At 44.7% G+C, this 20,666-nt stretch overlaps 1 protein-coding gene across 4 annotated transcripts in view; it reads left to right on the top strand.

The window, feature by feature from the left end:
- PLD5 (phospholipase D family member 5) overlaps window positions 1-20,666 on the top strand; it is a 396,874-nt gene that overhangs the window by 140,689 nt on the left and 235,519 nt on the right. For 3 of the 4 annotated variants that reach the window (XM_059144973.1, XM_059144974.1, XM_059144975.1), the window contains exon 2: window positions 5,339-5,475. In XM_059144973.1, coding sequence (XP_059000956.1) covers window positions 5,339-5,475 — 137 coding nt within the window. Of the gene's footprint in view, window positions 1-5,338; window positions 5,483-20,666 lie in introns of all 4 variants that reach the window. The other variant, XM_059144976.1, reaches the window with a different exon arrangement.

Raw genomic sequence — 20,666 nt, 5'->3', positions numbered from 1 at the left:
AAAACTAATAATAAAACTAATAAAATAATCATAGCAAAAATTAAGTAGAAAATGAAGTCAAGAAAAGAAAACCAGAAAAGGAAAAAGTTTGGATCTATAGACTAGGTCTAGAGATTTCAGTTTCAGAGACCTAAGTTAAATCCCTGGGCTGTCTCCAACTGTTTGGGTCACATTGGACAGTAACCCAATGTCTTTGAGTCCTAATTTTGATGTCTTTCACATGGAGAATAACCGTACTAGAACTTCCAGCTCTATAGGTATTAAAAGCTGCACACAGGGGCGCTTGGGTGGCTCAGTGGGTTAAGCCTCTGCCTTCATCTCGGGTCATGATTTCAGGGTCCTGTGATGGAGCCCCACATCAGGCTCTCTGCTCAGCAGGGAGCCTACTTCCCCTTCTCTGCCTGCCTCTCCGCCTATTTGTGATCTCTCTTTGTCAAATAAATAAATCTTAACAAAAAAAGCTGCACACACAAAAATGGTTATTTTTAAGACTTTGCCTTGATTTTGTTAAAAAATATTTTCATGGTAAATAAATGAAAAATAATATGAATAATTTTAATTTATGGTTAATCTTTGCAAATGTATATTTTACCGCTAGGCACATAGGTGTAAATTCCTTTTAAGAGTATATCAAATGGTATAAAAGCTCAGGTTGGAATAGATAGTACTTCCAAGTTTCAAATTTAATACTCTTTACCATTTAGAGGTCATATACCTCTTTTTCTGTATTAAGGTGAAATTTATTTGATAAGGATATGTTATTTAACTATTTTTTGGCATTAGCATAATGGGATTTATTTCTTGACCAAGCAAGCAATTCTTTTCAAAACTCTTTGAGTACACACTCCTATGAAAAGTACAGACTGGGGACACCTGGGTGGCTCAGTTGTTTAAGCAGCTGCCTTCAGCTCAGGTCATGATCCCAGCATCCTGGGATTGGGTCCCACATCGGGCTCCTTGCTTGGCAGGGAGCCTGCTTCTCCTTCTGCCTCTGCCTGCCACTCTGTCTGCCTGTGCTGACTCTTGCTCCTCTCTCTCTGACAAATAAATAAATAAAATCTTTAAAAAAAGAAAAGAAAAGAAAAGTACAGACTGATCCTGGATAATAGCATTCCAAGTTTTGTTTTCTTTTAATGGTTGAGCTCATTAGTGGAATTGAGGTTGTAATCATGTTAATGGGTTCTCCTTAAAACTTTCCATAGTTTGATTCTATTCAATAAAAACAGAAGAGTATGTTTCAAATTGATTCCTGAATGATCTGAAATGATCTGTTAAGGATTTGAAAATGAATAAGTGTCTTGGGAACCTGGAATCTGGTCTCATTTGTGAGGCTCTTAGACTGTCCTTTGCACAGAATCGTTCATTTTTGATGAGGTGGAAAAGAAAGGAAAGTAGTTGTCTGACCTTGTAATTTTCTAGTACATTCTTTCAAGGAGACATTTAAAAATGAATATCAGAGTCTGCATTTCTCTTCTTTGATGAATTAAAATGAAAATAACTAGGTCAGTTCATATTAATAGACTAAGATAATATAGAATTAAATGAATAGACGTTAATAGAAATTTGTGAGGGTTACTACATCAAAGTACTTCCAGTAGCACACAAATTAACTAGAGCTCTTACTGACTGTTTCATTGTAAAATTCAGAAGAAAGGGAAACAGATCAATATTGTTGTGGATGAAGTATTTAGTATTCATTAGGATTTATTCATTAAGTACCCATTAATGTACCTGACATGATATCTTTATGCTGCTCTCTTCAGGATTCTTTCTGAGATAATGTTTAATTATATCATCCTAGGTTAAAGTCTCTTCTGGACTAGATTAATGTGTTACGATTGCATTGTTTTAAACCTCTCTAAAAGCTTTTTGTTCATTTCTGTTTATAACATTTAGGGACATAAGGTAAAATGATAAAAATGTTTAATTATTTTTGGTGTTGTTAAACGAGTGGCTTTTTAAAAAAAGTTCTTGGACTAAAGGAGACGGCGACATAGCCACACAATGGAATGTGATGCAACAATGTGAAACTCTGCTTTAGAAGAATATTTAATGACCTTAAAGCATCATCAAGTGCAAAAAGGGGAATGCTAAATTATATATAGCATGACACCAACATCTTTAGGTTGTTAGATCTGTAGACACAGTACATGGGAAAGAACGAGAACAAAATGCTAATGGCGGTTTGGTCTGCGTGTGACTGGGAGTGATTTATTTCCTGTTTTTGTATTATGTATTTTTTTTTAAATAGTTAATAGCAAACAGTTTCTGATTATATAAGCAATGAATATTAGTAAAATAAACAAAAAGTAAAGGGCAAAAGGAAACCCATTCAAAATTTTAAAAATATTTAAAATAATTTCCTTCCGAGCCCCCACACTGGATGTATTTATCACGCTCCCTTTATTGGAACTAAGGGAAGGGCGCCTGGGTGGTTTGGTCAGTTGAGCATCTCATCTTGATTTCAGCTCAGGTCATGATCTCAGGGTCCTGGGATGGAGCCCCTTGTTGGGCTCTGTGCTCAGCGGGGAGTCTGCTCCAGATTCTCTCTCCCTCTCCTGCTTCACCCCCCACCCCTGCTTGTGTACTCTCTTTCTCTCAAATAAATAAATAAATCTTAAAAAAAAAAAAAAGAACTAAAAGAAGTATGTTTGAAGATCAACATGTATTAAGCAGGATTTCAGGGGCACCTGGATGGCTCAGGTGATCGAGCATCTGATTCTTGATTTCTGCTTGGGTCATGGTCTCAGGGTCCTGTGATCGAGCCCTGTGCTGGGCTCCATGCTCAGTGCTGAGTCTGCTTGGGATGTTCTCTGTCCCTCCGCGCCTCCCCCAACTCTCTCTCTCTCTAAATAAATAAAATCTTAAAAAACTTTTATGCTAGACAATGTTGGTCTCACATTTCCCTTCTCTCTTTCTTATCTCTCCCTCTCCTTCTCTGCCTATGTCTCTCTATCACTCTGCTTCTTTCTTACATGTATAGTTTTTGTTGTCTGTTTTTCTTTTATTCTTTTTTTTTTTTTAAGAGCAGGAGAAAGAGAGGTGGGGGAGGGGCAGAGAGAGATTGGGAGAGAAGCAGGGAGACTCTCAAGCAGACCCTACGCCCAGCGCAGAGTCCAACTTGTGTCTCCATCTCACAACACTGAGATCAGGACCTGAGCCGAAATCAGGAGTCAGATGCTTAACCCACTGAGCCACCCTGAAGTCCCTGTATGTTTTTTATTTTTTCATATCTTTACTTTGTTTCTCCCGAATATTTGAGACAGCTTCCAGAGGGCACATATACTACAACAGCAAACACCCATCCCGTACTGTCTGTTCAGATACTGTTCTAAGAACTTCACATACAGTATCTCATGTAACTTAACCATCAGCCATAACCCTCTGAGGCTGTCACTATTATTATTTCATGATTGTCCTCTCCATCTGAAAGACAAGGGATCTGAAGCACAAAGACTAAATAACTTGCCCGAGGGCATAGTTAGGGGAGGAATCCAAGTGGTCTGGCCCCCAAAGTCTATGCCCTCAACCAGTTCGCTATGCTGTTTCTGAAAAATAAAATTAATGAGGATGATGGAAAATAAAGGGGCAGGAAGAATGCACAGACTATTCTGTGGAGTTGGGTGGAGTCGGTAAATACAGCTCTGGGTTCTCCTGGGGCTCAGGTAGAGCAGGAACAAGGAGAGGCCTCAGGATTCACAGTCACGGAAATGGCGGAGGCAAGAGAATGCTCTGGAAGGCCGCATCTGATTCTCCAAGAACTTTCCTGTCACCCTGCCTGTTCAGAAGTGTGCCCTCGGGATGTTCCTTTCATTCATTCGCTTTATTTACACGGTCATTATTTCTTGGGCACTTCTCTCTGTTGGGCCTGTGCTGGTTGCTCGGGATGAGAAGAGTAAAACGTGTGCATGTCTTAAAGATCCCGGGGGCCTCGGGGAAACGAACAGCGGTTGTGTCTCGCTTGGGCTTCCCCCCACTTCCTCCCCAGGTGTGAAGTAAGCGAAGCAGGCAGTGAGGTCAGGAAGGGACTCAGAGCAAGCTTCTCTTGGGAGGGGACCGCGGAGGGAAGTCAGAAGACAAAGCCTTCAGAAGGAGCCACGCATCTAAGCAGACAGCGTCTGGTCACAGGGTGTCTTCATTCTTTCTCTAGAATCTGTCATCCGAGCCTGTCCCTGGACAAACTGGACCCTGAGCTTGGGGAGGTTCCTCCATTCTTTGGAGATCATGCTGCTGCAGGGATAAAGGGCAGGGGAGTGGCGGGAGAAGCAAAGCCAGCTGGTTTCAACAAAGCTAGTGTCTGTGTGCGTGTGTGCGCGTGAGCATGGGCATACGTGTGTACACACATGTGTGTCTCATCACTTAGGGAATTTCTCCTGGCTGTCTGACCAGTGGTCACCCTTTCGCCTCCTGCAACTAATCCCCAAAAGCTTCGGCAACACTTTGAAAAATTAACAGTAAAATTGAAGTTTGTTCTTTCTCTTCTTTGAGCCATGTAGATTTTTTTTTTAAGATTTTATTTATTTATTGGACACAGAGAGAGAGATCACAAGTAGGCAGAGAGTCAGGATGGGGGGAGCAGGCTCCCCACTGAGCAGAGAGCCTGATGTGGGGCTCAATCCCAGGACCTGGGATCATGACCTGAGCTTGAAGGCAGAGGCTTAATGCACGGAGCCACCCAAGTGCCCTCAGCTTCTGTTTCTAAGTGAAAATCGTATCAAAAGTGTGAATGTTGGTTATGACTGTGTTCAGTGTTTCAAAATGAGCCATGTCAGTTTCATGACCCAAGATGCCAGCATCTGATGGATCTAATTTCTGATCCAAGTTGGGAACACATCCTCACCTGCCAGGATCCTCTCTCCTGAAGCCATCATACAAAAGACCGTAGAGCAAGACAAGGTGGGAGAAGCTAGAGGCTGCAGAGTTTAAGGGCACAGACTTTGCATAGGGTATGAAAGGTGGTGACAATAACAGGGGACAAAGAATCATTATTGTGCCACTTTTCATTTTTAATTTGCACTCATGGACCTCAGACTGCACTTGGTAGAAGATCTTGTAAAAGATCTCCAGATCTCCCGGACTGCTTTTGATGAGAAAGAGGGAAAGCGAACTAGTTCAGAAGTCTTGACACGGCACTTGGATTATTTGGCAGGTTCTGACCTACCGAGTGGGGGGTTGAAGGCTGTGTCGAGGAATGAGCATCAAGATTTCCCTCTGCGGGCAGCCTTCGCTGGCAGCAATGCAAGTGACCCTTTCCCAGAGGTTTTGAAAATCGATCCAATCCCAAGTTTCCAGAATGAAAGCTGCTTCTCACTTCTCTTTTCCTTCTTTTTCTTGACAGTCCCAGCAGAAGTGTATCGTGATCTTCGCCCTGGTGTGCTGCTTCGCCATTCTCGTGGCGTTGATATTTTCTGCCGTGGACATCATGGGAGAGGGCGAGGATGGGCTCTCAGAAAAAAATTGTCAAAATAAATGTCGGTAAGAGGTAACAAACAAAACTTCTCTTTTAGGGGGCGGGCAGAAAAGCAAAGAGAGCGCTGGACAGTAGAGAGAAACGTATCCTAAGTACACGGGTGTGCCTCTTGCTTTTTAGACCAGGGGACTAAACACGAGTAACGGTTTCATTCAGTGAGTTCTTTGCAACTTGGGCATATCCTGTACAGAGCGCTGGTGGACAGGGTGAAATTTTGTACAGTTGACATTTCTGGAGACCTCTCTCTGTGGAGGAGGTTTGGGTTTGTTCCATGATGAGCCTGGCAAAAACGAGTGCCCCAGATGGACAGAGTTCTCACATCAAGTAGATATTAGAAAAGCACACATCTCATGAAAAATTCCCACTCCAGACTCGTGATGAAATAAGTCAGGATGTTTATGAGAAGCCACGCACATCCTCTGTCTCAATGTTGCACATAGGTTTATTAATCTAGAAATGGATTACATTGTATTTACATATTATGTCTCTTCCTTTACCTTAAATAACATTTCCTTGGGGATATTCCTAACTGGCTAAGTCACTGCGACATGGTTTTATCCCCATAAATCTCCTTATCTCTTCCATGAACTACATTTTTTTTTTTAATTTTTCATTTTTTCAGGTCATGGGAAGGGTAGGCAAGCACCAGGGCAGGGGGCAGATAGATAAGAAGCCTGTTTTTAATAGATGTTCCTGCAGAGCTGAAGTCCGGACACACAACCACCAGAGTTCTTACGAGTTAGAGCTTACAGTGCATTTTCTTGTAGTTTCTCCCTGTGGCAAGGTTTAGCCTAAGTGCCCCTCTTTTCCAGCTTCAGATCAACAGTAACGTGGTAATGTGTATGCAGGTTTTTATCTTGGAGACTTTTTGCTGTGGGGGCTGAGTGTGGGGCACCAGAAAAGGTCTGGAAAAGGCCATGGACGTATAGGCTACTCGCCGGACAACAGTGTTAGACACAGAACGAAGGATACGAGAGAGAAATTAGCACATGTCTTAGATTTCTTCTAACAGGTTTGAAAGGGGTCCCTACGTATATTTACTTCCCAGACCGAATTACTGTGTTGGGATGATCAGGAAGGCGATAGAACAATGGCAGATTGCCACCGGCTTCGTCCTGGACACTCCTGCGTCAGTACTTTCTGAGAACCCTAGACACGACAGATGGAAACATCTGTGGACAGGGCACCGGTGACTCACCTTCTTCCGTGGATTGGCTCGGCCCCTTCTCACCTCATCCGAGACAAGGTCCGCTGAGTACTTGATGTGGCAAATCCCAGCCCCTAGAAAGCAACTTTGCAAAGTCAAACTGTAACAACTTCTGTAAGACGAAATCCACAGGACCTTTTAGCTCACATTAGCAGGTATCCGAAAGTTTCAACAACAAAAAAGAGGGAGACTGGGACGCCTGGGTGGCTCATTTGGTTGGACGACTGCCTTCGGCTCAGGTCATGATCCCAGAGTCCTGGGATCGAGTCCCGCATCAGGCTCCCACCTCCATGGGGAGTCTGCTTCTCCCTCTGACCTTCTCCTCGCTCATGCTCTCTCTCATTGTCTCTCTCTCAAATAAATAAAAAAATCTTTTTTTTTAAAAAAAAAAGAGGGAGACTTAGAACTAACTATTCCTCTTTTCACTTGCGAGAAGCTATAATTTAATCCAATGTTTACTTTCAGCTCATACAGCTGGAATCTGCGTCTCCTTTCTCCATCTTGATCAGTCATTGAATCCCAGTGACTCAACAGTGCTTCTCCCTTGATCCGGAACGGGTTCTTCCCATTACCCACCATTCCCCGGCTGCCTTTCCCCTGTAGTGTTGGGAGTCACTGTCTGGTTACCGGTTACTGGTTACTGGTATCTGGTTACTGGTTACTGCTCCATGCAGCCATGTTTTCTAGAACCTGCAGCCCCTCCAGTCTTTCTCTCTCCTGCGGCCCCTCCTCCTCTGCCCTGTGTGTGTCCTCTTGCGTTGTCAGCCACGCCATAGGAACTGTCCGTTGGTCTACCACTCCTGACCCCATCGCGAAGAGCTTTCGCTTTGTCTCTTCTTTCCAGCGCACAGGACGGTGGTGGGTGATGGCCATGCCTTAGGCCCCGTCCAGCCCAAGTCTCCAGTCTGGTAGCCACTGCCCCACCCTCTGCTCACAGTAGTGCCTATTTTAATTTGATGGAACTTTCCTCCGTTGTCCACTCACACCGTATTTTAGGTGACATCACCTGCTAATTCCAGGACTCTTTCCCACCTTGTCTTGTCCCTGGCTGACAGCCCCGGACTGTCAGTACCCTCCTTGCCCTCCTGCTACACGGGTACTTCCCAGCGCCGGCCCGACTGTTCCGACTGCCTCAAGTCAGTCATTTCATGTCCATTTCACTCTCGTGTTTCCAAGTAACCCGGATGCGGAAAGATCTGGATTCAGATCTGCACGATACCGCTTACTGACTCTGTAAATAGGGACAAGGTATTCATGTCATTATTTCATCCCGTGCCTGTCTGCAGAGCAGGGCGGCACACAGGACAAGCCACAGGACGGTCAGTGAGGAGACAGTTGAGGCAACGGCGCACAGGGGCAGCAGCAGAGAACTCTGGGGGGCGTCGTCTGGCATGGGAAAGAGGGACCTTGGTTGGCCTTGGCCTCCACTCCCCCCAGTGGGTCATAAAAGCTGTTTTAGTTTTGTTTCTCTTGAAAGTGGAAGATGGAAAGAAATGTGTCTCATGGGGCTTTATTGGTAAGTTGCACACCCCATAAGAATGCGGCAGGAAACTCATAACAAGCGATGGGGCATGACAGACCCGCTCCCTGTCCCTTCCAGAGTGTCTGAACCCCCCTTCTCCCTTCACAACCAACTTCCCGTTCCTCCTGTGTCCTCACTTATCCCGAATCTGCTTTCTCCTGGCTGTGCTCTTGGGCTCTGGGGAAGGGGATGAAGACAAGGACGGAACAGAAACTGTTCGTTCTGGGCTGGCTCTGGCAAAGCAGGCAGGTGGGGAAGCCCCACCACAGGCAGAGGCCCCGGAGAGCTTTCTAGTGGGAAAGGGGGAACCTTCAGGTGTGTCCCGAAGGGGGCTATGGCCGGGTGGGGGGGGAGCTGGAGGCGGCCAGCTTCTGGAACCGAGGTATTCTCTCTCCTTGATTAAGGGGTGCGTGTTTGGCTTTCTCTCCTTGGTCCCGAGTTGGAAGTGGATCAAAAATTGGGGAAGCTGGTAGTTCTTAATCAAGTCATGGCCATTTGGGGCACAAGGTGACAGGGTTACAGAAGTTATTGTGTGGCAGCTTGGGTGTCACTGGAAATAGCCTGCCTTACCACGGGCTGGCTTCCTGGGCTGGTTATTGTGGATGGGAGGCTGGTGTCTGGGTCAGGCGGCCACAGCTGCTGGGGCAGAGGCTAGTTTTTATGGACAGTCTGGCCACGGTCCATGTGCATATCTAATCTCCCAGCTTCCCGAACCTCTTCCTACAGCAGCCGCTTTTGTTTTCATTTTCTTCCTCTCCATCTGCAGGAGCCGGTGTGTTAGAGGTCGCTAGAGGCCAGTGTGCACGAGGTCCACGAGGCTGGCTGCAGGATCCTAAAGCCTTCACTGGCCTCCTTGGATCTCTTGCCTCAACCACACTGATGCTGAGGCTGGTTGACTCCTGAGTCCGCCTGTCCTTGTCCTCAGGGCTCCAGTCCCTTAACAACCTGAAGAGGAGAGGGAGTTGCACTGTGCTTTAGTCCTGGGTCCCCCCAGCCAGCCCCTGGGGGTGCCCCTGGTGAGAGACGCACCCACTGAGTATCCTGGTGCTAACGCAGACTGGGTGGGGCTGCCTCCTGCAGAAGCTTCCAGCAGCAAGCCAGTCTCAACTTAGCCCCTCTGCACGAAAGCCCCCCTCTGCCTCTCCTGACCTCCTCCTCATCCTGGCGCTGAGCTCCCCAGACTGTAGCCCAGAGCAGCACTAACGGGATCACAGGATGCTTACCTTCCAAGTACCATTTACTTCCCCACAAGAGTTTCCTCTTTATGCTTTTCTCCTTCTGGCATCGTTATCCCGAAGAGCGCTGCCCGCTCCCTGCAACCTTTGCTGAGATCTTGCTGCTTCGGAATTGAATCCCTCTGTGCCTGCTGCTCTCCTCACTCCGGAAAGCTGAGAGTGTCAGGGCCTTCCCTTCTCCCTGTTTTGACAGCCCCTCCCCGAAATCTCATTCACTGGCTGGGGGAGGGGAGCAGTGGAGAGGTGGGTGCATCAGCCTTTCCTAAATCCACCTCTGGAAGGACCAGGTTTGACCAGCGCAGGTCCACGGATGTGCGCCTTTTTTTCGATAAATACGGTACAGTCCTGTAAATGCATTTTCTCCTCCGGATGACTTTCTTAATAACATTTTCTTTTCTCTGGCTGCCTTTATTGTAAGGATACCGTGAATATTACGCGGAACATACAGAATATGTGTTCCTCGACTGTTGACGTTTTCAGCAAGGCTTCTGCTCCTCAGCCGCCGAGTAGTTAAGTTTTGGGGGAGTGAGGGTTAAAAGTGGTATTGGGGAACTTTGACTGTACAGCCCGTTACCCCTAGCCCCCACATTGCTCAAGGTCATGTGTGCATCACTTTAATTCATCTTAACTCTACTAACTAGCTGAGATGCCTTTCTAGCCTCTGCTGGGTTACTACTCGGAATCCTAGCGCCCACTCAGTGTTTCCCAAACTTTTATGTCTTTCTGGAAAAAAAAAAAAAAGTATCCCCCTGTGAATTTATTTATTTATTTGATATTTGTATTATATTTATATTAAATTTATTTATATTTTTCCTGGCATCATGTTTTATTTTCCCCTTTTTGTTATTTGGCTGCTAAAATACTGTACCAGTGGTAGGGTAGTGATGCTCTCGATGGTCATAATTTCCCACATGAATCTGTGAATTAACAACTGCTCTCATCTTCCCAAGTGCCTTTTAACTGACCTTATTACACCAGGAGACCAGATCTTTGACCTCAGTTAGTGACTTTGACCTATTTCTTTGCCTTCTTGTACCGGATTTCAGAGTAGTTTCCATCACTTTCCCATGTGTTTAATGTGCTGATTCAGTCTCCGTAAATATCGACCTCCATGTCACATGTCACTTGACTTACAGAAGGGGTGAAGGACAAATTTGCTAGTTTCGGCTGGAAAACTGTGCCTTCGTGAGCTCCAGGGCATCACCGTGTAGTCAAGTGTGGCTTCGCGTGCGCTGGAGATCGCATCCGTCCTGTGGCTTGGCTGTTTGGTGATTCACGGGTGCCTCCAGTCATCATTTCACACCACGATGTGAAGAGGTTGGGGCACGGTGTGGTTTCGCACACATTGCATCCCCAGGGACTAGTGGGGATGCTGGCACTTCCATCCTGGGGACATCACTTGTGGAACACCTGCTCACTTATGAACTGGCCGGCCTCTCAGGTGAGAGGCAAGGCCTCCACTTTGTAATTCGTATCTCTCATCTCTCATCTCTCATCCCTTACTGTAGGTCAGAGAACACCATTACACACTTACTGGAAGACCACCCCTCTCTGATAAATGCCCAAAGAACCAGTCCCTGCCCTCATCCTCCTGCACCTCAGGCCCAATAGCTATAAACAATATGGCAGCCAATTTCTGCAAATGATCATTAAACAAGCTACAGAAATATAAAATTGGGGGCAGGTCAGCAACAGCTTCTGATCTGTCCACAGACACTTGCCACCTGACCTGTCACAGCAGTTATGACAGTCGCTGCTCCTGGACCTCCTCAGGCTTGCCCCCGTCCTCTTGAATCAACCCCATGTCTGTGTGGCTCCTGTCCTGGTAGGGCTCACTCTTGTCCACGAGTCTGCATATCCCTTGTAGCTCATTATGCCTACTTGGCCCAAAGCTGGAGGGAATATACCAACAATGGCTCTGAACATGATGCCCACTGTCCTGAGCCCAGGGAATTTCTTTCATTCTGAAGTGGAGAGACTTGAGTCTGCACGGAATGGGATCCAGGAAAGATTTAAGCCTGGGTAAGCAATGTATGAATTACCGTAGTGGTTCCCAAGTAGAGAGGGGCCTCAACCACTGTAGGAAGTACAGCGAGAGCCAGACGCACTTGGTAATTTCCCACCCCTCAATATGTACCCTTCACATCTGCTTTCTAATTTTTAGATTCCTCTATTAAAAGCTGTCTTCTAGGGGTTCCTGGGTGGGTTGGTCAGTCAGCTAAGTGTCCAACTCTTGATATCAGCGCAGGTCACGCTCTTAGGGTCATGAGATCGAGCCCTGCATCAGGCTCCTTGCTGGGCTTTTGATCCTGCTTGGGATTCTCTCTTTCCCTCCCCCTCCACCCCTCCCCTGCGCATGCTCACACTCTCTCTCTCTCAAGGAAAAAAAAAAAATCTGACTCCTCTATAATTTTCATATAGTTGGTTTTATGGATTTCTTCTTCTAATCCATTATTTTCTTATTTAAAATATTAAACAACATCTAGGGATGCCTGGCTCAGGTGGTTAAGCCTCTGCGTTTGGCTCAGATCATAATCTCTTAATATTTAAAATATTAAACAACATCTAGGGATGCCTGGCTCAGGTGGTTAAGCCTCTGCGTTTGGCTCAGATCATAATCTCAGGATCCTGGCATCGAGTCCTGCATTGGGCTCCCTGCTCAGTGGGGAGTCTGCTTCTCCCTCTCCCTCTGCCTGCAGCTCCTCCTGCTTGAGCTCTCTTTGTGTCAAATAAATCAATAAAATCTTTAATAATAAATAATAAATCCAATTTAATAATAAATAATAAATAAATCTTTAAAAGATAAAATAATAAACAACATCTATAGATATATCTATATTAATGACCGAGTTGCAGCTCCCATGTAGGGCACCCATAATTTAGTCTATTGATAGGTAATATTTCTAGAAAACAGCATTGAGAGACCACTGTGCCATGACAATCACCTCCTAATGTTTTGTCCTTTCTCTTTGAGTATCATGACCTTAGAGCTATCTTTGGAGACTCAACTTGCCCCAATGGACTTTACTCATTGTTTTCCCTTTTAATGCCCAAATTGTCACTACTTGACCAGGGGGAGCTGTCTTTTTATTTTTTTAACACTATTCCAGACATCTCTGAGAGCAGCCTTGCTTTCTGGCACCAAAAAGCTGTTCTGGCCCTGTTTAGAATTTTCTTGCTCTGGGGCATGGTATTATCTACTCTCCAGTAAGCTCTGGTTCCTTTTCATGAAGAATTCTATTAAGAAACAGAATCTAGGGGCGCCTGGGTGGCTCAGTGGGTTAAAGGCTCTGCCTTCGGCTCAGCTCATGATCCCAGGGTCCTGGGATCGAGCCCCACGTTGGGCTCTCTGCTCAGTGGGGAGCCTGCTTCCTCCCCTATCTTTCTGCCTGACTCTCTGCCTACTTGTGTTCTCTGTCTGTCAAATAAATAAATAAAATCTTAAAAAAAAAAGAAACAGAATCTAAGCTCTAGGGTGTCATTAGATTGTCCCACAGGGGTGTTGGTGGTAGATAAGATGACACCAGAGGAAATATTCTTTAAATTATCTTTATGGGTGAGTAATGTCCCTCCTCCTTTCCCTCTTTTCATATGATAGATACGAGAACAAATTACCAGGGTTCGAGTCTGGCTTTACCACATAGGAGATTCTCAGTCTTGGACAAGTTTTTTGATTTTATAGTACCACTTTTTTTCATCTGTACAATAAAGACAAGTCTTACTTGAAAGGCTTCTGGAAGGTCTAAATATGTTAATGCAAGTGCTTTTCATATAATAGCATCTGTTATATCATAAATGCTCATTAAATGTTGGCTGTTAGTCTTTTTGTGAAGGGTCATGAGTTCATGCATTACATGAGTTCATGCATTACAACCCCTTTAAAGTTTCACCGTATTTTGCTCCAAAGTAAGGAAGACTTTATCATCCATTTTCCATTCCCTTTTTAAGTTACACATTTTTCCCTTTATGTACATTAATTTTAATCTACCATGCTTTACAGTGACAAACCCAACCATGTTTTTAAATTAGGGTGTTGTCCAGTTAGAATGGCCAAAATTGAGATGGGAAACAACAAGTGTTGGAGAGGATGTGGAGAAAGGGGAACCCTCTTACACTGTTGGTGGGAATGCAAGTTGGTGCAGCCACTTTAGAAAACAGTGTGGAGATTCCTCAAAAAATTAAAAATAGAGCTTCCTTATGACCCTGCAATTGCACGACTGGGTATTTACCCCAAAGATACAGATGTAGTGAAAAAAGGGCCATCTGTACCCCAATGTTTATAGCAGCAATGGCCACAGTCGCCAAACTGTGGAAGGAGCTGAGATGCCCTTCAGCAGATGAATGGATAAAGAAGATGTGGTACATATATACTATGGAGTATTATGCCTCCATCAGAAATGATCAATACCCAACTTTTGTATCAACATGGACAGGGGTGCAGGAGATTATGCTGAGTGAAATAAGTCAATCAGAGAGAGTCAATTATCATATAGTTTCACCTGTGGAGCATAAGGAATAACATGGAGGACATGGGGAGATGGAGAGAAGGGAGTTGGGGGAAATCAGAGGGGGAGACAAACCATGAGAGACTGTGGACTCTGAGAAACAAACTGAGGGTTTTGGAGGGTAGGGGGTGGGTAGTGGGTGAGCCTGGTGGTGGGTATTAAGGAGGGCACGGATTGCATGGAGCACTGTGCATAAACAATGAATCTTGGAACACTGGAAAAATAAAGTAAAAAAAATTTTTTTTAATTAGGGTGTTGTTCCCAAGTTTAGAAAGGTCCATTTGGTTTTTGACTTCAGTCTTTGAGCATTCTTCTGACTAAAGAGGAAGAGAAACTTTAATCTGCACCTGCATCCAAAAGGAACACCAAAGAATTGAAAAACCTGGAGCACTTGGTCCCTTGAACAGATTTCCAATGTACCAACCCAACAAAGATGGTGAAAGGTAGAAGAAACTGGCAGAACTGGCTCTAAAGATTTTCTTTTACATCCTTCCCCAGTTTGTCCATATGAACACAAAATGAATCTAGTTCCTTTATGATTTTCTTGATGTGTTCTTCTTTTTATAGCACTGGTATCCATTTCTTATGAAATCTTTTTTTAAAAAAAAGATTTATTTACTCATTTGGGAGAGAGAGAGTGTGTGCATGCAAGCAGGGGGAGGGGCAGAGGAAGAGGGAGTGTCCCCAAGCAGACCCCCTGCTGAGTGGGGAGCCCAATGTGGGGCTTGATCTCACAACCCTGAGATCATGACCTGGACCGAAATCAAGAGTCAGATGCTTAACTGACTGAGCCACCAGGTGCCCCCTTTTCACCGAATCTTGCAGGATCTGAAGAAAGAGAGAAGATGGCTCTCTGCATAGCCCACTCTGTTAGACAGAAGTGAGCATGTCCCCCATTTCTGGTTGGCTCCGTCTTGTCCACTTCCAGTTCTGCACTCCTCTCTCTCTCCTGCAGCCCCGGCCTGCCTTCTCCTGAGTCTGCGATCAGAGGTTATTCCATGGGAAGATGGCGCCCGCCTGGTGGGACTCCGTCAGCTATCTTTCCAGCTCAGACCCCAAGTGTCTTCACTCGTCCTTCCCGCTTCCCATTTCTCCTCAGGAAGAGGTTTCCTCTTACCCTCTCCAGGCAAACCTCTCTGTCTCTGCACGTAGTCCTGTGGAAATAAATGAAGACTAATGAGAAAAGCAAAAGCTGTTTGTTTGGAGCTTGCGATTCACAAGAGTGTCAGCCACTGTCACTTGCATTCAGAAGTTCAGAGTCAGGCACAGGAATGGGGGAGTGTTGTAGTGCAATGGCGAAGGCTTCAGGTGTGCCCTGAAGTGGAGGGGGAAGGAGAAACGGGGTGGGGCTAACTCAACGCAGGGCATCCTGTGTGATTGGGTGGGGAGGCCTGCTTGGCTCTCCCCACTTGGTCGTAAGTTGGAGGCAAAAATTAGGGAAGCTGTCCCATTATTAATCAAGTCCTACCATCTTGATGTTGGAAGTTATTGTTTGGTGACCTGGGCCGTGACTGGAGATAGTGGCCTGCCTTTCTGCAGGTCTGACTTAACAGCAGGTTGGCTTCCCTGGCTGCTTGCCGTAGGTGAGATGTTGGCATCTTGGTCAGTTTGCTGCCAGTTGTGGGTCAGAGTCCAAATTTCTAGATAGATGGTCTGGCCTTGGCCCATTTGTATATTCAATCTCTCATATCCTTTGTACTGCCCGTTTCCATAGCCGGGCAGTACATTATTGGGTTATTCAAATCTTCTTTCTCTTCTCCCACTCTCCACTCTGGCACTTTCTAACCCATTCCCGTGATTTCACCCCCAACTTTTGTCAAGTGATGCCCAAATCCCTAGCTCGGGCCATGGTTTCTTTCTTTTCTCATCGTGCACCCACTGGCCCAGCTCTTTCTACCAATACAGTGTTAGTGTAGAGCGCCTGGAACCTGCTTTGTCTTGGTGAGGCGCTCATCTCATGCTACTTCCTTTCTGCGTTGAGCTTCTACTCAGATCAGGGCAACGCATTCTCCCAGGGACCCGGGCAAAGGTACCCCACCTGCTTTGATTTCTCACTCCTTATGCCCACTTTCCAAAACTCATGGTTTTGGTATCATAGAACATTTCATTTCTGTAATGGTGGCTTGGGCCTTCTGTTGGTGTTACCAGCACTTCTGTCTCTCCATTGACTCCTCCACAAGATCAAAACCCCCTGAGAACTGGGGATCCCATTTGTTTTTCTCTTTTGCATCTTAGTGGCTCACACAAGTAAAAAATACAGAAGTAATACTGTTCATTGAGATAGTATGCATTATCTAGATGAATTTATTATCCCTCCATGGTGGAATTCTCTTGGGGGAAGTAACTAAGGATTATGAAAGGAAGGGTTGAGGTTTATACATTACATACCTAAAGACATCATATGGAAATGAGTTAGAAGAAGAAACCTGGAGAATGGCTAAATATAAATAGAATAATCTGACACATAAATTTTCTCCCACTAGCACTGAACAACTTTTTATAATAATTGGGAATGGAAGATAAATGCTTATAAATGAAGGAAAATAGAAGTTCTCAGCCTTTTAAACACAGATAGTTGTACCTTTTAAATACAGATAGTTTCATTCTTCTGAGCTCTACTCTCAAGTGAAATAGCACATAATAACATCTTGGTTTCACCACTGAGTCAAATTAAAAGGCAAATTTCCTGAATCTTGAGAGAACTGACTGCCCAGCACCCTGAAAATGCCATTTATGTGCCCATACCTAAAATCTCAAAGATTATTTTTAAAATAATCTTTTATCTTTAGCATCTAATGTTTATTTTTTTTTTAAGATTATTTATTTATTTATTTATTTGACAGAGAGAAATCACAAGTAGGCATAGGGGCAGGCAGAGAGAGAGAGAGAGGAGGAAGCAGGCTCCCTGCTGAGCAGAGAGCCCGATGCGGGACTCGATCCCAGGACCCTGAGATCATGACCCGAGCCGAAGGCAGCGGCCCAACCACTGAGCCACCCAGGCGCCCTAGCATCTAATGTTTAAAGGAAGACACTTGAGAGTGTGATACTTGCTGATAGTCTATAATTACCACTTGGGGAAGAAGCCAAAGCTAATTATTTCAAGGTTTTAATTATAATGAAGCTTAATATATGATTAATGATGTTGACATTTCCTGTTGCCAGTTTTGTTCTCCAAGAGGACTATTTGAATGTGATATATATTTTTCAAAAAGTTCACTGAACCTTTGCAGGCACAGCCATATTTGATAATCATTTGATAATCATGTCCTTGGGGACAGAAAACACAGCTGATTTTCCCACAGGTAGCCGTGGATAGCCCACCCCTTACATGAGGCAAGAGAAACACTGACCCAGACAGTGGGGAGAAAAATAAAGAGAAAACCTAGGTAGAGTTGCTTGGCGGATATTCGTGTATTTTGCTGATGGACCTATAGCTGGAAAAACTTGGGAATCAGAACCTTCTGTTAGACAAATTGTCTGAAAAGTCTGTTCAAGGATTCACTGGAACCGAGCTTCCAAAGTTGTAGAACTTTTGGTATTTAGGACAGCTTGCAGATTGGGAATGCAATGTTTAAGAACAGGGTCATGTTTCAAAGGAAAGCCCTAGAAGGATGAGCCTGGAAGACATGGCTGCAAGCAGTACGAGGTTGTGCAACGAAGTTTTGAGTCTGAAGCTGGTTTTCAGATTTGACTCCCGCTTGGTGTGGCGATCCGTGTGGAGCACTGAACTTCGGCTCCGAGGACTGGGGTTGCCCCATTCCTGTGCCTTCCAGAGCTGTTCACCTCAGTGGAGCTCCCAGTATCTCGTTTTAAAACTGACAACTCTTCCTCTGTGCTGTCATGAAGTCCGTCGGTGCTCGTGTCATCCACTTATTTTCTGAGTCACACTCACAGAGATGGAGAGCATCCTGGGCCAGAAATGTCATTATATATATATATGTATATATATATACACACACACACACACATATTTTATATATATATGTATATGTATATATGTGTATGTATATTTATGTATATATATTTCACCATCTTGTGAGTTTTTGCTTTTACTAAAATAGAAGTTTCAGTTTTTGAAGGCATCGCAAGCCATGGGGAGGTTTTGGAGCACCAGCCCTCGCCGGGCAGTAGAGGTCAAGGGTTCAGTGTCCGTGTGACACCCACGCGCACACTCTTGGCTTGGCATCCCGGACACCTGGTTGTGCATCTCAGCTCGGCCACCCGCTGGGCCAGCTCGTTCCCTTCGCCTTCACCTGCTTCACCTGTAAAATGGTGGTGGCGATAATGGTACACACTCCACAGTGGAGTTTTACAAATAAATGAATTAAAATCTGTGGCTCGTTTGACCCAAAGGGAGAGATGTCCACGCGCCGGAGATCTCGTCCCTTTAGTTTCATCTGCAAAGCTCATGCACTTAGATCTCCCTCAGTCACCGTTGCTTCTTCTCTTGCACCCATATTTCCAAGCGATTCCATCAGATCCTGGCCTCTTTAAACAACTGTTTATGCAGTTGAAAAATTGATGTATACAGATGAACAAAGAAATATGCAAATGCAGAGTCTTAGAGTGAAATCATCTCCCACTGCAGACCCTGGGTCTCCTTGCCCAAGGACAAACAGCTAACACATTTTTGTGTGTCCTCCCAGAAATAGGATTTTATGGATGCAAGTATGTATATGTGTATGAATTTGTATGTATGTATGAGTGACGTGTCTGTCTACATATCTGTCCCCCTTTTCCTAACAGATGACAGCACATGGCTTTGCATCCTGCTTTTGTACCTCAAACAATTTTTTTTTTCTGGACGTCTTTCTTTACCTATTAAAATACATGGATCTGGGGTGCCTGGCTGGCTAAATCTGCAGAGTGTGCGGTTCTTGACCTTGGGGTTGTGAGTTCAAGCCCCACTTCGGGTGTAGAGATTGCTGAAATGAATAAATGTAAGGAAGAAGTGGGTAGATTGATGGCTGCGTAACGCTCATTGCATCGATGTGATATAATTTCTCAGTCCTTTATTGATTTGAAAGACATTTATCATCTTCGGGGGTTTTACTGTTATTGGAACAGAAAATGTCGGTGGCTATACTTATATATATGCACTTAGGCGTATGTGGGACCATACTCGAAATTCCTAGAAACGGAATTGCTAGGTCAAAAGGTAAACACATTTTTAATTCAGATAAATAGAACAAACTGTATTCTAGGGGTTCTGTGTCAGTAAGATGTAATCCTACTTGGTTTCTTTAATACGTGAAAACTACAATACTGCTTGATTGCAGGTTATCAAATCCCTTATCTTTGCCAGTTTGATAAAGGCAAAAAGTGGTATTTTATTTCATTCTGTTATTTTTTATTTATTTGACAGAGATCACAAGCAGGCAGAGAGGCAGGCAGAGAGAGAGAGGAGGAAGCAGGCTCCCTGCCGAGCAAAGAGCCCGATGCGGGGCTGGATCCCAGGACCCCGAGATCATGACCTGAGCTGTAGGCAGAGGCTTAACCCACTGAGCCACCCAGGCGCCCCAGTGGTATTTTATTTTTTAAGAAAATCATGGGTAGGGTTGAAAATCTTAAGCCATGTTTATGAACCATAGCTACTTCCTCATCTGTGACTTGGCTGCTCATGTCCTTTGTGTAACAGAGCAGGGAGAGTACGGCTTGGTAGAAGAGCCAGTAAAATGTAGCAAAATATCCGAGACCAGTACAATACTCTCTCATATATATACTCTCATATATATACTCTCAGTGAGAGTAATAGTAACACAGTAAATGACGCCACACACAGCTGATCTGTTTTAGCAGAGCTGTAATGAGATTTTTGAGCCTTTCTTCTCCATCGATTTAGAAATATCAGGTTGTAGGAGATGGTCACAGGTAATTACTAATGTGTTTTACGGAACACTGAAATGGGTCACTTGTGCCTTTAGAAGGTGAACTTCCACTGTGATCTCTTCGCCTCAGTAACTGTGACATTTCCTACGTGAGATGAGCCTAGCTTGTCCCACACTATACATGAAGTACTTCATTCGGAGCACTCTTAGAAATATTGCAGGCTGGGCTATTTTGTTATCTAGCTTTTATGCAAATGCTTTTTAAAAAAAGATTTTTATTTATTTATGTATTTATTTGAAAGAGAGGGGGAGTGCATGCTCAAGTGGGGGAGAGAGTCAAGCAGAGTTGGGGGCCGATCCCAGGACCCTGAGATCACAACCCGAGCTGAAATCGAGTCCAAGGCTTAACCGACTGAGCCACCCAGGCGCCCTGCAAATGCTTTCTTGTCTTTAACATTCTGTTCCCAGTGATGCTATTTACCGGTGGGGGTGGTCAGAGTGAGCTGTTAACGTTTTCATCAGCTCATCATGTGACCCTGGTCGGTAGTTCTTCTCACATGCGGAGTCCAGAGCTGGACTTCAGGTGGTGGTGGGCTGTGACCCGTCCCAGGTGACCACTTTTCAAATATTATGTGGCTTTATTGTGGCAGCTCTCTCTTCTCGTGTGCCTGGAATACACCAGCTACTCTGAATGCTATCTAATATCATCTCATTGATTCTTCCAATAAAGCAGATGTTATTGTCCTTCTTTTGAAGATGAAATGCTAGGTTCAGATTATGAAGTCACCTACTCACATAGTAAGAGTCACTCTGAGCTCAAATTCAGAGGTGTCTGACCTTTTCCTTATTTTGATGCTCTGAGGCCCCAACCAAGGGCTACTACGAGGCTACAACCAAGG

The sequence above is a fragment of the Mustela lutreola genome, chromosome 14, assembly GCF_030435805.1.
Source record: "Mustela lutreola isolate mMusLut2 chromosome 14, mMusLut2.pri, whole genome shotgun sequence".
In the NCBI taxonomy this organism is placed as follows: Eukaryota; Metazoa; Chordata; class Mammalia; order Carnivora; family Mustelidae; genus Mustela; species Mustela lutreola.
Note: the sequence above shows the minus strand (reverse complement) of the source record. Positions and strands in the feature narration are given on the sequence as shown.